Below are 18,783 nucleotides of genomic sequence, written 5' to 3' on the forward strand. Positions count from 1 at the left end.
AAAAGCTGATGCTAAACTGCTATGCTGAAATGTAATGTGTAAGAAGAAAGTGAAGAATTTAGATTGAAATGATACATGAACACTGGGGGCTTGAATGTGTGATAAGAGAATAAAACAAAAAGGCTTGGAAAAGCAGCAGAATATTTGAACTGCAAACTTTTGAACTAACTTGATGACGAATGATTTATCGCCATGCCAACGGCATTTGATGACATCCCATAATACGCTTAGATGTGTTGATGGCTGTATCGTTACCAAACCTGTGAAGTTTTGGGCCGTTTGGAGCATTTTCACTGAAGTTATGAGAAAACCGTGTTTCATGGCGAGCATTGTGTTGCCATGGCAACGGCTTTTGAAGAAATCTCAAAACTGTCCCCTAGATGTCTTCACGGCTGGACTGTTAGCACACATGTAAAGTTTGAGCACTTTTTGAAGATTTTCATAGGAGTTATAGCGACATCGTCTTTTATGGAAACGGCATATCATGAAACCCTATAATTGACGTAGAGCTGTTGAGGGCTGGACCGTTAACCATAATCGGAAGTGTGGTGCTGTTTTGACCCTTTTCATAGGCGTTACGACAACATCGTGTTTTATGGCGAGGGATGCGTTTCCATGGAAACGGCATATGATGAGATGTCAGATTTGGCGTAAAGCTGTTGAGGCATGGACCGGTGATATACAAGCGAATGACACAGGTGTTTATATTTGAGCTAACTATGTGTCCAGAGATCAAAGGTTTCCATGGTGATGTGCAGTAATCAGTGAGGAGAGAATTTTCATTGTTCTGAATGAGAGATAAACCTCTTACATGTGAACGTTTTGTTGAAGAACCGTAACAGATATCGGTGAAATCTCAAAGCGTGAAGCATGTCAAGGAACTTGAGCATCTGAAGTGTACTTTTTGTGTACTTTCGGGTTAATAATGTGGCCTTTTTGGCAGATTAACTAAAGGTGTGCGGCCAGGGCCAGCCCTAGACATTTTGGTGCCCCAGGCGAGATTATGATTTGGTGCCCCCCCACCCCCCCCCCTCCAAGCAATACACAATAAAATATATAAAGAATAAATGAAAAATCTCTATAAAAGACCAATACACTACAAAAACAGAAAGGTATTGATATAGGTAAAATATATAAAGAAGGTTTCAAATGTATTCATTATTATATGAACATGTTTTAATTGGGGGGTGGATGTCACATCCTCTAGGGGGGTCCGGGGGTATGCCCCCCCCCCCCCCGGAAAGATTTGTTTTAACATTTTATTTAAAAAAAATTCAAGTAAAATGCTTCAATCTGGTGTAATTTGAGCAGAATTACTAGAGACTAGATCTAGGGGGTACAACTCTAAACACCCATATGAAAAAGATCGGTTTACATTTTAATAACCAAATAAGTATGTGAACATAACCAATAACCCACAGCCAATAACAAATAAATGTAACATATTTTTTATTTATTTTATCCTTATTATTAATATTGTAGTTATTAAATTAAAATCACTCATCAAACAAATGTAGCTTCTCTTAAAACTTTATGAAAAGAAAGTGCAAACGTGGACAAAAATATAGCCGACGGAGCTCTTACAACTGAGGTTATTGCAAATAAATTAAGATAATGAACAACATAACACTATAAATCAAATGAAACAGGCAATCAGAACAACAAGTCTCATGTATTTCATACATCACGTCTCTCCTGATTGAAATAATAACACATGCCCATATTGGTTGGTCAGCCTCACTTTATACAAAGGAGCAGTTATCCAGATAGCTTTCTTCTGGCTAACATTCACCTTATTTCGTTACAGCAGCATATAAAACAAAGCATTGCACAATAATTAGACATTAAAAAGAGCAGAAAATAAACAAATTCTAAAATATAATAGAAAATAAACAGAAAAATAAAAATACATATATTTATATACACACAAGTTGACCGTGAAAATAAACTATCTGACAAATTAAACACTATTGGAGGATCAATCACAGCTATCACATATAAAAGTAGGATATTATTTACAAAAAGATTATATAAGAATAATAACACATAAATAAAAACTTAAAATCATTTGTATTTATCATTCTGTATCAGAGGCTCACGGCTAGCATGGCATCTCTGATACCTCCACCACAACAGCTATATAAACACAACAAAACAGATTTTGACAATTTTAGCCAAGTCTGAAGGTCTAGAAAAGTGTATAATTTGGTGTTCGGGTCTAGGAAGACCGCAGCATTGTTGTGGGTAACTCAGGGTCAATTTTGGCCCAATCAAGATTCATCTTTGACTTTAGACACCCCACCCCCACCATCCACTGTAATATTTTTTTCGCAACATGCACCCTCTGGCCCCCCTCCCCACACGGGAACTCAACTTTTCTCAAAGAGTACACTCACTTGAACCTGAACACACACATGCACGTGTGCAATATGTGGTGTAATGTGTTTTGGGGCCATACAATTACAACAGGATTGTACGGTTATGAATGCATTATAAGTTAGTTATGATGTAATTAAAACAATATTGGATGATAGTCATTATGTTTTGAGTGTTTTGGACTGAGATAAATCATGGGTCAAAATTGACCCGCGAACACCATGAGCGGTAACAGCTTTTGAACACATAGCAATGGCTAAGGGAACCTCAATCTCAAACACCATGCGGGATTGCAGATGACTATAATGATCAAACAATAATAATTCAGCTAGAACAAGATGGAGGCTGGTTTGGGCTTTAATTGAAATTGATTGGAATATTTAGCTTTTGAGACCAATGAATTCAGCATCCACACAGAAAGAGAGGGAGATACTCAGTCAGTCATGGTGCAGTGTTTCCACTCTCAGGTCTGCTACATGTTTGCTATCTGATATGGGTGATCCCTCCTCTCCTCCCTCTCTCAACTCTCTCCCCTGACGGAGAGAGGACAGTCTCCCACAATAACCGGCTCTATAGCAGTTCCTGTGGCTTATCTTATCTCGGCGGATCTCCCCGGTACCGACCCGTACCGGCTGTCCCCCCCCCATATCATCTGAATCATAGGGACACAAAAGAGGGATCCGGTCGTGTTTCACTTTCTTTCCTCCGAGGGACCCGTATCTCTTACATGTTCCCCCGATCTTTGTTTCTGGACGGCAGGCTGCGGCTGCGTAAAAGCGGTGAGTACCGCTGGTTGCTGCCGTTATCTTTCTTTCTTCTTCCTCTTGTTATTGCACAGCGAACAGATAGGCTACATAGAGATGAAGATAGCGGGACGCTGGTTGAGGAGCTAAAAGGAGCTCGAGTCTGGTTGTCGTTGGTTTACTTTCATTTTCTTATTTTAAATAGAGCTTTATGTAGTTATTAGATGCACTTCAACCTCACTGTTTTTGTTCTGTCAGAGGGGCGTTACTGTGGGGACACACAAAGGCAGCCGCATGAAGTCAGTGTGCAGAGAGGATGCAGTGTTTTCCATCTGAACTGTAACTACATTAACGCCTGTTGTTGGGGAGTAAAACGAGGAAGATAACAATAAGGGACTAAAAAGCAGCTAAGCCAGAGTGATGTGTTAGTTACCTTCTCATCTGCCATCAACACATCATATTGTATATTGTGTAGAGTTTGGTTTCATTTTCTGCCTTAACCTGAATTAAAATATTTTTTTAAGCCATTGTTATATTTGAATTTTTTTTTACAATGGACTTCACAATTGCAATTAAATGCATTTTACTGCATTGCATCAACAAACTGCAAACTATCTGTATTTATGACATGTATTCTGGTTGCATAAGCTGAAGAAATTTGCAGAATAAAGGCACAGTGCCATCTCCAGTGGTTATGCATTATATATAAAGTTAGCTCAGCGCTGCGCCTCCCACCCAGCCACACTGTCAACGCTCCCTCTCTCCCAGCCTCTGTTCTCAGCTTACACACTGTCAGCCTCTGACTATCTGCCTGACTGAGGCTCACATGGACATGGAGTGTGTTTGTAAGTAAGTTGAAGGCTGTTAAAGAGAAGTTATTGAGTGCACATCCCCCCGTCTAGAAAGAAAAGCAAACATGCCCTCAGGCCTTTAACAGCAAAGATATGTGTTTTATGGTTTGTTTGAAATCTTGCATCCCTGGGATCCAGGGGTGTGAGAAAGCCAATCCTTTGTTTTCTACCACTATATGACCTTTCAAGTTGTGGGTATAGAACTCAGTTGTCGGCTAGTTTTATTCACGTTTAATCAGAAAGTTATGCTGTGTGATGCCATCAGAAAATGAAATGGCTTATCACTGAAAACAATGCTGCCATGGTAATCCACTTCATCTTGTCAGTGTCTCTCTGCTTGAAATGTCAACAGCATCACATAGCAGATATTAAAGCGTCACTGAATAGATGTTATTATCCTCTATAGGGCACGTTAGGTTGTAGATTAGGTTACTCTGCCATTTAGTGTTATGTAATGGCAACTCTCCTGCAACACAGACCCTGTTAACACACTGGCTCAGTTCCTCTGTTACTTTCATCTTTAGCTTTTCTTCTGTTGGCCTCTTTTCATCCTCAGCAACAGATTTGTTACGCGACTCAGCTAATAGCATTATCTCTCCACAGTTACCACGACCTGATGCTGAAACCCCTTACATTCATCAGAAGGCAACAGGAAGCAGATTACTGAGGGATTACACACATGCAACAGTACCACAGCTCTGGGATTTGACCACCCTCCAACTGTGGATCTCACATTGAATGAACTTACTGACTGACTGACTGACTGACTGACTGACTGACTGACTGACTGACTGACTGACTGACTGACTGACTGACTGTCTGTCTGACTGTCTGACTGTCTGACAGACTCTGGTATCATGGAACAAGAGGAGGAGCTGACAGAATTGATTTAACTCACCTAACCTCGCCTCCTTCCTCCTACCTCAGTATCGAAGACTGATCGATGAGGATTACTGGCTGTCCTCCTGCTGCTGTCCCATGATGCATCTACACATGTAAAAGCAGGATCAGCCACACAGAGGGCTGTTTCTATGGATACCCCTGCCCTGGGTAGTGTTAATAGGACTCACTGACATCCTTACTATCTGCGCAAGAACAAAATGCAGTGAGAGATTAGAAGTGCATCCTTGCAGCAGAGCACAGCGTCACATCACATCTTTGGAACAGATAAACATCTTCATCAAGTGTCATGAGGAAAAAGTACATTTTAGTTTTATTAAGCATAGGTTAAGCATAGGTTTTTTTTTAAAATGTGGAACATAGTGGATTCTCAGCTGCTACAGTAAAAATAATCTGCCCACACAGGACCAGCAGAGGAGGTGAAGATTATGCACAAATACACTTGGTAGGCCTGAAGGGAAAATTGTGTTTCTTTTAACCGGCTTGCAATTCTTGGTTCAGTTCCAAATTCTGGACCCACATCTGGAATAAGTAACCCTACTGGAACATATGGGTGCCCCTCAAACTGCTACTACCTTTTAGCAGACTAGATTTATTTACTTAATTTGGATATTTTCTACAAGATAACGGACATCTAGATGTACCAGCTACACAACTAAATATCAACTCGTCAGTTAATGTGCACAATATAAAGCAAAGCACCTTTAAATGTGATATTTTGGGGATCCATCAAGCTATTTAAAAGTACATACAACCATCTATCATCTGTCCCTAACCACGGCAGACGAAGCTATCATGGCCAGACAAGAGACCCCCCTCTTCCTTCATGGTTTTGACCTGGGTGGTCACTTTGTTGACCTTCGACCTCTCGGCACAGGTGTAACAGGCCTGGTCCTCTCAGCTGTTGATGAGCGCACCGGCCAGCGCGTGGCAATCAAAAAGTTGGTGATGCGCGATGCTGTGACGGTGAAGCATGCTCTGCGGGAGGTCAAAATCGCCCGCCGGCTGCTCCATGAAAACGTGGTGAGTGTTCACGAGGTTTTGGCGCCATATGGACGACCGCTGCCCAGAGACCCGACCCGGCTGAGTGCCCTGTACATCGTGCAAGAGTGCATGGAGACAGATCTGGCTCGACTACTAGAACAAGGACCACTACCCACAGGTATGGGAAATAAAAAGGAAATGGAAAGATCAAAGTTAAAAAAAAAAAAAAAATTATTTTCCTAAACCCGATTTCACAGTTTGTCGAAACAATACTGTTCTGTTTCTGCAGCACTGCTGGCTTTGTTTACACTGTGAATTATTGGATTAGTCGCTGTCCTTTTAGACACTCTTTTACTGAGACAGTGTTTTATCCACAAGTCACAGTACAATCCTGCCCAGAACATTTTGATTCGTTCTTTCAGCTTGCTTGTATCCTCTAAATAAACATGTTTTGTAACTATTTGAGTGATACCATTTTTTTTGACTTTATGTGCCAAGACAGTGTTGCCCATAGGAAATGATTCCACAAAATGTAGAATATTCCCCTTATTCCTTTTGTGATTTAAATTATTTTAATTGTAGAGAAGCTATCCATACAAGTTGTACACAATAACAAATAATGAAGCATATTCACTAGAAGTAAGCATCGTTATGGAAATTAAAGACTGAAAAGAGAAGTGGTGGGTTGTTTCTTGATATCTGAGCCTTTTCCCTTAAACAGGTCATGCTACTCTGCTGTTCTACCAGCTGCTGAGGGGACTGAAGTTCATTCACTCAGCTAACGTCCTGCACAGAGACCTGAAGCCTGCCAACATCTTCCTCAACACAGACCAACTGCTGCTCAAGATTGGAGACTTCGGACTGGCCAGGATAGTCGACCCGCATTATTCTCATAAGGTAAGAGAAGAATAAACCCTACCACACACACACCCACACACACATAGGCCAACAAGGGACATTTACACTCACACTTTTTTAATGAAAAGTCTGTGACTGATGATCAAAGATGTAATATTCACTGGAAGTTTCTCAAATCAGCAACACTTGTACAAATATTTCCAGCTTTTAGCTTATTACTCTTTGGATCTATGTAGGACATGTAGATGTGGCAAATGTGCCAAGTGTTCTTTTGAGGAGAGCCAATAAATGCCTTTGATCATTACTCTCTTAAGCCTCCTGATCTCTCAACAAGTTTCGATCATTTTTATAAAGCCATAATCTTCAGAAGACAAGCCAGGATACAGGTTATGATCTCTGTCCACCTAATATTGGCTGAGCTTTTTGTCTCTGTGCTTTTTAATACTACAAAAATTAATCAGACTGTTCATATTCAAGCCAGCAAAGTTGATCAAATAAGGAGGATTGTCAATCTTCTCATTGCAGTCTGACAGTGTGGGCTGCTCTGCTGATGATGGATGAATCCAGGGAGAATATTTTAATATTAATGCATTATCGCTGCTCACTCTCAATGAAGGAAGAGAAAGTGTGATAGTCAGACAGCCGTGCACAAGCCCTTGCACTAGTGTGGCAAAGGATACTCTATAAACTGGGATTTTCCTCCCGTAGAATATCAGCAGGTTGATTGAAAAACAGAATAATTGTTGTCTGTCTGATGTGTGCGTTATCTTAGGTGACATCTTATACTTCATTGGTCAGATGCTGACAAAGATCAACACTGGCTGGCTGAATCCAAACAGAATACACTATTTCAAAACTTGACATTTAAAAATGTGTAAGCGCTACAGGATTCTACATATTGCTATAGCAGCACTGCCAAGCTGTCTCCTTTTTCCTACATCTTTTATTACCAAACCTGTTACTATTACTGTAACATTGTCTTCCCCAAACCTGGTATCAAGTGTTGTGCAAATCAAACCCTGTGATTAGCCTGTCCACTGTAGATAAAGGCTTCTGAGAGATGGATGTGACAATTTACCGCCCCATTGTGCTGCTTTATTATGCACGAAGGTCCGATAGCAATACTGTAACACTAGCAGGGCAGGACTGTTGGTGTGTGTGTGTGTGTGTGTGTGTGTGTGTGTGTGTGTGTGTGTGTGTGTGTGTGTGTGTGTGTGTGTGTGTGTGTGTGTGTGTGTGTGTGTGTGTGTGTGTGTGTGTGTGTGTGTGTGTGTGTGTGTGTGTGTGTGTGTGTGTGTGTGTGTGTGTGTGTGTGTGTGTGTGTGTGTGTGTGTGTGTGTGTGTGTGTGTGTGTGTGTGTGTGTGTGTGTGTGTTCTTCGGGTCTGTGCATGTGGAGAGGGAGAGGAGCTCTTGTGAAAAGCGATCTTTGTCAGCTCAGAGCACGGGACTGGGGATCAGCTGGGTGCAGACACAGGGGGTTTAGATGGAGGGGAGGAGGAGGGGGGAGGAAGAGAACAGATGATGAGCAAGGATGAGAAATGATAAGTCATGGAAGGGTGAAAGGAGGGGAGGTGAAAAGAACAATGCAGTAAGGGCAGAAAAACAAGAAGGGTGAGAGAAAGTGCAAATAGGAATGATAGGGAAAATCGGTACAAATAAGATATCAGAGAGAAAAAGTAAGAGCGATGAAGATGGTTTGGGTCTTGCATGACAGCAGAAACTCTCACTCTGTTCCCCTTTCTGTGTTTAGGTGCCTATAGCTCTCACACTGTGTAGCTACAGAAAATACTCAGCCTGTCAGAGAACACTGTGTTCAAACTACTGCACTGTAGATGAATGGATGGATGGATATATAGATAGATTGATAGATGAATGGATAAATGAACAAATAAATGCATAAATGGACTATTCAACACCAAGTACTTTGAGCTCTTACAGATATATTATGTATTTTGTGCCCTTGTCGGGTGCTGCAATATGAGCCTCTTCCTTTGAAGACGTTGCCTCAAAGCTTTGATTATCGGGATGCATTATTAAACAATGAGAGTGCTGGCTACACATTACACTCTAATTTTAAACTGCTGACGTGGCTTTGATTGTTCTGAGTTGGATATGAAGAGTCTGCTCCAGCTGATGTGTCTGTCACCAGAGTTATGTGTGTGTATGTGCCTGTGTGTATGGCAATGTGTGTGTAAGATGAGGCTGGGTTATTTGTGATGCAGTGTTCACACCAAAGCAGAAGCCTGTAGTGAATGTGCTAGCCTCCTCTCTGTTATTTAATAATGCAGAACCAAATCACTGCTTTTTAAAACATTTTTGTGGGAATAGACGTGTTCAGTATTTACTCCAACTGTGATGTGAAAACGACAGATAGTTGTTTGGCCATAAAACATAGCTGGTGGCTCAGATTGTATGGTTTATAATAATTGCTCCAAAGAAATCACTCCTACCTTTTATCAGTAACATGGTCTGTGTGTAATAACAGATGTTTTGTCAGCACACTCTGACTCTACAGTGCTTCAAATTGCTCTAAATGCGGTCCTCTGACAACACAGACAAACATTTATTCAGGCAAAAAGAGATAACAGAAATGTTGAAATAAGAGAGAAGGGAAACAGAGGCAGAGAAAAGATAATTGGTGATGTTGTTTACCGTCAACACAAGTAGCACCTTGAAGTGTTTATGGCACCTGCTGAGGCGGCACTGGATCTGCCTAGAAATTATTCATGACCTGGAGAAAGGAGAAAGACGGAGAGGAAAGGTGAAAAGAGGAAAGTGTTGGAAAAGAAAGAGAAATAAATGGATGAAAGATAAAGAAGTGAGGCAGAGGGGAGTAGGAGTACGACAGGTCCAAATGAGTAGAGTGGAACTGACAAGAACTGAGCAAGGGATGGAACAGGTGATAAAGGAGGAGAAGAAAGGATGTGGGCGAAAAGAGAGAGATGGGGTGAAGTGTGAAGAAAAAAAGAAGTGACAGTCAAAGCTGATGATGCTGACGTAGAGAAACAATGAGTTGAGATTAAGGGAATGGATGGAGAGGCAAGTGGGAGGTGGTGACAAGAGGGGAGAAGGATGAGAGAAAAGGGAAGGGGTAGAGAAGTCCAACAAACATTTAATAATGGGGAATAGCTGTGTGCTAAATCCAGTCTTAATATAGTTACATAATGAAAGGTGAGGGCACATCTGTGCATAATTCTGTGAAACTGAGACCTACATTTGCTTATTTTTCCGATCAGATGAATTATCATCAAATACAATTACATTCTACAAAATGTTGTACTTTTGACACATTCCTTGAAAGACACTGTCCATCAAATCACAACTAGGATAGAGAAAGTCATCAAAACAGAGGGACAGACAGATAGAAGGCAAGGTGTGTGCATCATTGAACACTCAGCATCAGTTTCTGCTCTGTCATCTCCTGGCAGCAATGAGGGAGAGCCTGGGGGGAGGGGGAGGAAGTGCGAAAGGTGAAGTGAGGGCAGAAGACAGGGAATAGAGAGCATAAAGATAAGGCTACACATCATACAGGGGCAAAGAGGATTGAAATGAGAGGAGAGGAGAGGCCACACAGGAGGAGCAAAGAGAAAACAGAAAGGCTGAAGAGCGAAGTAAAACTGAACTTCAATTCATAACTCCTTTTTCACAGGAACTCAATGCTGCTGTTTAATTCCAACTCATTCAAGATATGGTTAAGAATTATATGAAAAATGTTACTCTGGTGGCCTGAAAAAACGCGATTTAAGAAAAGTGGTGATGGGAGACCAGAAGTGCAGCGAGGACAAAGAATGGAGGGAGAAAAAGACAGAAGACAAATTGTGGGGCCGCCTTTTTTAAACACAAACATCTTGTTTTCTTTGGGGTTAAGAGTGATACAAATAGTATGTCAGCAAGAAGGAAGTCAACTTGATATGTCCACAGACACTCTAGCCAGCATGAAACTAGCTTGCCGCCTCCAGAAATATACACATGTGTAAGAATGTGTAAGCCTAAATCTTAGGATTGTTGTGCAGTCTATTGTCTTCATACTGTATCAGTTTAACAGCTCAGAGCAGTGAAAATTGGCTGAAGAGAGATTCATGGCCAGGAACATAATGGAAGTACATGTAGTAAGTGCAGGGATTTTGAGATTTGGTAAGGTCAGAGAGTGGAGCTATTACAGAGATTGAGAGGTGAAGTGATTTATAAGAGGCCACGAGAGCATTAATGATAGCAACAGGCACATTCTCATTACTCTGCAGATAAATCTGGTTTGTATGTGAATACATGTGGCTGCTGCTCATCTCCATGCACATCATTATCAGTATTATTCACAAGGTGAACATTTACAAAAGACAAAGCAGACAGGCGTCTTGTTGAAGCAGATGTAATGAGAGGACATGTGTTGTTGAAAAAGTAGAGCATCAAAGGCTCAGTGAAACGCCATAAATGAAGCTAGAGATAAGGCGAATGTTTTCTACAGAGAGTATCGAGAAGCCTGTTCATGTAGCTGACATAAAAACCCAAGCCTTGTGGGTGTAACTCAAAATATGAGCTTACATTTCCTTTTTTTGTGGCTGAACGTACTGACTTAATGAGGCTCGCGCTCAAACAAAAACACGACCAACTAGATTGTAATCATCCTTTTTAAATATTAGACACGTGCATGCAGACTAACAAGCACACACTAAATGTTAAGAACATCTCACAAGCTAATTCTCTGCATGTGCATCACTAATGTTCTTTACCTACAGTAAATAATTAGTTTCACTTACCTCTACCTCTCCCTATTTTCCCTGTATTTTTTCTCACTCACACCCTCAACTCCTTCTCCAGGGCTATCTGTCTGAGGGTCTGGTAACCAAGTGGTATTGTTCCCCCCGTCTGCTCCTGTCCCCTAACAACTATACCAAGGCCATCGACATGTGGGCCACTGGCTGCATACTGGCAGAGATGCTCACAGGACGCATGCTGTTTGCAGGTACCTCTACTGTTTGTCATGCTGTGTTCTTTAACACACTCATGACCTTGATGTACTGCAGGAACATTTTGATTATGCACATCATTTTGTTGATTGCATGGAGAAATACAAAGATATTTTTAGTATTGAGCAGAAACATAGGAGTCTCAAACACCTCTATTTAACATAATAAACACCAAACAAAATAAGATTGAAGACTTAAACAAGACTTCTCAAGTTAATATAGTCATAAAATCCGGTAAATCAGTTGTATTCAAACACACCTCTGTGTCCTTTGCCATTTAAAGTTGTTACTAGTAGAAATGTAAGAATAAAAAGACAAAGTAGCATCTAGTGAGGGCTATGGAGAGTTTTCCTGTACATAGTGTCCTCCACCAAAGATACATTATTCTTTTTCTGCAGGCTCCTTCTTTGCCTGACCAGAATAACAATGATGATAGAAACATTCTCTCTGTCTAAAGCGGATGTAGTTCCTCCTGACAGGCTGATTTGACCTCCAGCAGCCCTCTACACCACAGGAGGGATGGTGCCATAAACTCAATAGCGTCATCTGTTCCCTGGTGTTCTTCTTTGTTAGAATTTCACACATGGACTGTGAGAGATGTTTGCCATACTTAAGCAGCAGTTTTTAAATGTCACATGTTTTTTGTTTACGACAGGGAAAGCAATGCACTTTCATCCCAATACAATACAACTGCTTGCTTGTTACTCAGAGTGGTGAGTGTGTTTATATAGCACCACCTACTGGCGCCCATTAGATTGATTGAAACATTTAAAGGGCAAATCCCCCCTGCATGACACGGGTGGGGAGAGCTACAGCTCTGCTATTACCTGCAAAGTTTGAGCATGTTGAATGTCTGGCTAAACCACATTCAGGGACAAAAGTTGAGCTTTACAGAATCTGATTTCTTCTGTCTGAAATATTTGGCTCTTAGAGTGGTGATTTCTGTTCATAGATTTTAAGTAAAATCAAATTAAAGAGACTGCTGCATATTCCATTCTATCTTCAGATTTCTTATTGAACACCCTTACCTTGTCATTTATTTCACTCGACAGCTCACACCACCAAGTGATCCTGTTTGACTCTAATTGGTCACATTTTCTTCTGCTTATGTAACCAATGCTCGTCTCTTCTCTGCTTGTCTCTGATTGGTTGATTCCCTCTCTCCCAGGCGCTCATGAGCTGGAGCAGATGCAGCTGATCCTCGACACAGTGCCGGTGCTGAGAGAGGAGGACAGGCAGGACTTGCTACAGGTGACGCCTCAGTGGCTGCTGCTAATCATATGTCTGCAAACTGATTTGATTAATACGGTCATCTATATCATGTTTCTCTCTAAGGCCCTGCCTTTGAAAATGAAATGAAATGAAATATGCAAAAAGATATAACCACAACAGAGTTATGCACATATTTTAACCCCTCCGTCATCCTTTTTCCCAGGTGATACCTTCCTATGTCAGCCATGGATGGAAAGTGAAGAAACCCTTTTCTGAATTGCTGCCTGAAGTGGATGCTCAAGGTGAGGGGTGGAGTAGTGCTAAGAAGAGGAAGGTTAAGCAATACTAAAATACAGCAGGGATGAACAAGAGAAATTGAATATGTAAAATAAAGATAAAGCAAACATTAACTTTTCTAAACTGTGAGGGTGTTGAGGCGATGGAGTAACCTGTAGAGTTTTGAATGTCTAACCTACATAAATTATCCCTGAGAGAGGGATATGAATAAAAGTTAAGAAGAACATATATTTTATTTCTATTAATCCTCTTCCCTTCACTGATCCCTTTCTTTTCTCTTCACAGCTGTGGACTTCCTTCAGCGTATCTTGACCTTTAACCCCATGGATCGGCTCACAGCTGAGGCAGCGCTGTCACACCCTTTCCTCCAGCAGTACTCCTGTCCTGAGGATGAACCCACCTCCTCGCATCCCTTCCGCATCGAGGACGAACTAGAGGACAGCCTTGTCACCGAGCAGAGCCTCAGCAACAGCAACAGTCAGGCCTCCAGCATCCACTGGGAAAAGTGTGTGCATTTATATTTCTTACACTAGTATTTTATATAGAATACAGAAATAGATAAAGATACAAATGTAGAGCCAACATGCCAATAATAGTATAAAACAGAAAAGTCTTGCAAAGCACAAGAAACTACTTAAGATTCCTAATGTAAAAAGGACCGAATATGTACTTACCAGCAACGTTTTTACAAGTCATTTCTGCTCCCCTGCAGGTATGAGAGCAGTTTATCAACAGATGTGTCCTGGCAGCTGTCGGGCGGGAGATGTCGCTGCATGCCCCCTGCCCACATGACCTCTGACCTAGGAGACACTACAGAGGATGAGGAGGTGCAGAGAGACCCCCGGGCCAGTTCCACGGCACTGATAGAGGAGGCACAGGTTGGATATGCTTTCATTTTTCCCATATACTGACTGATTTATACAACCATTTATTAATGATACAATGAAAAGAGTGTGTAGTTAAGAGTAGTATTAATGAAAGCAGTTCAACACAAAATTCACCTTCTCCCTCCCCCCTACTACTCACCATCTGTGCTCTAAAGGTGGATCCACGCAAGTATTCCCACAGCAGCTCAGCTGAACGCTTCCTGGAAAATTCTCCCTCCTCCCTGGAGCGGGCCTGTGGTCTGGGGTATGGGGAACTGGACTGTGGTCGTTCCTGTGACTACAAAGTGGGCTCTCCTTCTTATCTGGATAAAATTGCCTGGAAGGAGGGCAAGCCTCAACACTACTCAGAGCCTAAGCTGATCCTGGATCTGTCTCATTGGAAGCGTAACACCAATAATCTTCCTTTGCCTTCCGAGCCACTTGGTGGCAGCATGGAGGACCTGAGAGCGATGAACGAGGAGGAAGCTGTAGAGGAGGAAGAAGAGGAGACCGGGGATTTATTCCAAGAGATCTCTCGCTGGGTGGAAAGCACCCAGTCTCATCTTCACTCACCCAGTCCTTCTGTGGAGCCATGTTCACCTTCGGGTTACGTCTCATCTCCCCCTCTCCCTCTCACCCCGACTGACCTCCCAACTTCAGTTTTCCACTACAGGGAAGTTGTGCAGCAACCATCATCTGAATATGATGAAGATAGACTGAGCCCACTTCTTCCTGTCACGTCTTCCTCTAATTCCCTCCCCTCACTTCTCCCCTCATCTCCCACCTCTCCACTCCCCCCTCAGTCACCTCAAACACTATCTTCTCCCACCTCGACACTTTTTCCTTCCCTAGAATCTCAACCCCTTTCTTCTACTTCCTCCATTTCTCAGCCAGTAAATGATGACTCCTTAGAGTCACTACCTGTCAAGCAAAGAGAGCGGCTTTTTGACCTGGACGTGTTTATATCCCGAGCATTGAAACTGTGTCGGCAGAATAAGGAGAAAGCAGACGGGAAGAAAGGAAAAGAGGGAGGATGGAGGGAAGAAAGCAAACAGCCGAACATTAACCGAAAGGTGCCTAGGCTCCCAGAGCACAGGACTCCTCCACCCCGGACTCCAAACTCTTGATGCTGAATTTCAACTTCAGGTCCTCTTCAGTATAGCATCATAATGGCTAGCACTTCCAAATGCTCATAGTGTTTTCAATAGTACAGATGATCTGTGGTTAATAGTGCTACTTAAACATTATACCTAAGTGTTAGCAGTCTTCTTGTTACTAAAGCGACGACAGGCCACATGCTGTGAATAAAACCCTCACTTAAAAAAGCAATTATGCAGCTTTGTTAAGTGTACTCTCAGGCAATAAGTGGTTAAAAGGTATTTGGGTTGAAAATTAATAACCATGCTTAGCATTTCAAATATCAAGTATTTGTTCAACATGGATATATTTTTGAAATAATCAGCCAATTAATGATTATGGTATTTGTGGTTTGCTGTCATTCTTAAAGATGGTCAAACCTTGACTTGATAGCGACTAATTCTGTTATAGAATTATCTGCAATTGATTAAACTAATAGTTTCCTGGGCTACTGCGTGCTGGATAACAGTTATCTAGAGGAGTCACTTTATTTGAAGTTTGCTTTAAATGTATGTTTCTACAAGATCCCTTGCTGTGTGGGAATCGGTCAGTTAATTTCCCAAAAGTCAGACAGTCTTCCAATGATGATGTACACCCAATAATGACTATGACACATAAAATACTGAATGTATTAACTAAAGAGTATCAGTCAAATGTATCTTTTGTTGCTGTTTTAATGCTCCCACAGTGACTTAATGAGCTCTGTCACTGCAGTGCTACATGCCTTGTAAACTTGTATAAAACTATTTAAATATTTAATTCTATATTATATTTCCCAAGACTGTTGTTTATGATGTTCATTTATCTTAAAATATTATTTTCTGAATTGGAGAGCACACCTTTCTGTTTATTTGGTGTGAATTGTATTTTGGTTAATGTGGAATGATCTATCGTAATCATTCATGCTCTAGTTCAATCGCAAAGTCTGCCTGGTGCACCAAAGGTCATCCCACTTACTGAAAAGATGCTATCCTGTCTGTACTAGACAGTCAGATGTTACAATTTTGCTCACTTTAATATTAGCCCAAGACAGCTGTAATGCAAACAACAGTAACTTATATTTTGGAGAACGTAGATCCTTGAAAATCTAAATGATTTGTACTCAAATGCTGCCCTGTAACCATATCATTAGAAGAAAGAAAAACATTACCAAAACATATATTTTGAAATACTTTTCTATCCAATGTGGAAGACAGTAGCCTGTCAGAATGTTATTTAATAAAGGTAACCAAATCAGGTAAAAGATACAGTCAAGGGAAATTAATTAAGAGCTGTTGGCTTGTGCCTCGTTCTTTCTTAACTGCATACTGGGTATGGAAACAGCATTCAAATGATTCTGTTGAGCTTTTGCCAAAAAGGTATACAGTTAAATCCATCTTACCTAGATGAAATAGGCCTCTCCTTTCCTGGTTTCCCTGTTTGAAATGTAATGCTCTGCTGTGGATGTACCACATGTTAACAGCTTATGTATATGTATATGTATATGTATATGTATATGTATATGTACAACAAGAGACTGTATATTGGGAACTCCAGAGGCACAATACTGAGAAGCATAAAACAAACTGCCAGCAAAAACCTCTCAGAAACAACCTCTAATAATTTCAATTCACATCATCACACAGACCACTTAGAAGAATTGGGAGGGATGAAACCCTCTTTAATGTTCACACATGTAGAGAACACGGAACACACAATGACATGTGTTCTCTGCTTTTAACCCATCCTAGTACCAGGAGTCTGGTACTAGGAGCAGTGGGCAGCTATTCTACAGCGCAATGGGAGTGAGGGGGGAAGGGTGATGTCTGGTGCCTTGCTCAAGGGCACCACGGAAGGGCAGGAGGTGAACTGGGACCTCTCCAAATAGAAGTCCACACTCCATATTTAGGCCTGGTCAGGGACTTGAACCGGCGACCCTACGGCTCACAGTCCAAGCCCCTACTGACTTAGCCACTGCCGGACTAAGCCACTGCTGGACTTTACTAATACTAGGCCCATAGATAAAGCAAAGCCAGGTAAATTATTGGATATTATCAATAGACATCAAGCACATCAGAGTCATTAGCACATTCAGAAATGCAGGTTTTCCTGAGCAACAACTGAAAGTCCACGACTGTTAATGTTGATTGTTATCAAAAAGGTACCTCTAAGGTATTAATAATACCGGTTTTCTGGAATAACTGAAAAAACGTTCCATGTTTGTGATCAGATACAAATTCTGCTGCAGTCAAACTAATTAAATGAGTTTAGTTTTTAACCTTTACAGTTGTTAAAATCACATTTTGTATTTAGGAGATCATTGCCCTTGCAAGTAAACTAAGCCAGCAATAACATCATTGACGAAAAACAAACACATACTGTAATTAGTTATTTCAAGTGTGTGGAAGAAATGTACAAAATGTGCCTCAGTACACCTTGATGCTTCCAGCTTGCTGAATGTAATTTATGTTCTCCCTTCTGCATGGCTTTCACAACTGTTCAAATAGTTAAACTGTTTTAATGTGTCATTATTTTTAAAGATTTCTGTGCGCTTTTATTTCTTTTGTACACACGCTTCAAAGAAGCTTCTGCTTTTCATTTGAGAAAAGCTGTGAGGTTTTTTAATGCTCAATATTAATAGAAAATAACTCTCTTTTTGCAGTTTCTCTTTTTGGTGAATAATTAATAAAACAATATTTAAACTGTTATTTGACCTTACTTTTTTTTATGTTGTCGCTTATTGCCAATTCAAATAACTAATATTGATGGGATTAGTTATTTAAGGGCATTTTGTATATGAATTTGATTCACAGCCTCCATCCCTAAAATGATTGCATTGATGTACATGTAATTTGTGTCAGGCACAAAACTATACTAGAAGATTAGCCATGATGATTTTGATAAAGATCTTCTCTATGACACAGTTGGAGCAAGTGATGGCATATTCCTGCTTCCATCTCTCAGGCAAAAAGCACTTTCTTTCAAGATAAGATCCAATCTTCCTATTCCAATCCCCAAAAACTATTTTCTATCTTCTCCACCCTCTTGGACCCCCCCAAAGCCCCTCCCCCCTCCTCCCTTCTGTCAAGCGACTTTGTTAACCACTTTGAAAAAAAGGTTGATGATATTCGCTCTTCTTTTTCTGACTCACCTTTACTCACCGCTGGGTCACCAGACCCACCTTTCACCCACACACTGACCTCCTTCTCCCCTCTCTCTCCAATTGAGGTCCCTCATTACCTCTGCCCGTCCTACCACCTGTCCTCTGGACCCTATCCCCTCAAACCTCCTTCAGACTATCGCTCCTGATATTCTACCGTTTCTCACCCATTTCATCAACACTTCTCTAACTTCTGGTCACTTTCCAAACAGTCTCAAGGAGGCAAGAATAAACCCTCTCCTAAAGAAACCCACTCTCAACCCGTCTGATGTTATAAACTACAGGCCTGTCTCTCTCCTCCCGTTCCTGTCTAAAACACTTGAACGCGCTGTCTTTAAACAACTCTCCTGTTATCTCCATCAGAACAACCTTCTGGATCTGCACCAGTCTGGTTTCAAGGCAGGTCACTCAACAGAAACTGCTCTCCTTGCTGTCTCTGACGAACTGCACACTGC

At 41.3% G+C, this 18,783-nt stretch overlaps 1 protein-coding gene across 1 annotated transcript; it reads left to right on the plus strand.

Moving 5' to 3' along the window:
• Window positions 1–1,376: 1,376 nt before the first annotated feature.
• mapk4 (mitogen-activated protein kinase 4) lies at window positions 1,377–17,876 on the plus strand. Its single transcript, XM_079689443.1, has 9 exons — window positions 1,377–3,155; window positions 4,574–6,032; window positions 6,576–6,751; window positions 11,529–11,673; window positions 12,846–12,928; window positions 13,113–13,191; window positions 13,472–13,691; window positions 13,899–14,064; window positions 14,229–17,876. The coding sequence occupies exons 2-9, from the start codon at window positions 5,666–5,668 to the stop codon at window positions 15,177–15,179; spliced, it is 2,187 nt and encodes a 728-aa protein (XP_079545569.1). The 5' UTR covers window positions 1,377–3,155; window positions 4,574–5,665; the 3' UTR covers window positions 15,180–17,876.
• The last annotated feature ends 907 nt before the right edge of the window (window positions 17,877–18,783 follow it).

This window comes from Notothenia rossii (genome assembly GCF_949606895.1).
Source record: "Notothenia rossii genome assembly, chromosome: 6".
In the NCBI taxonomy this organism is placed as follows: Eukaryota; Metazoa; Chordata; class Actinopteri; order Perciformes; family Nototheniidae; genus Notothenia; species Notothenia rossii.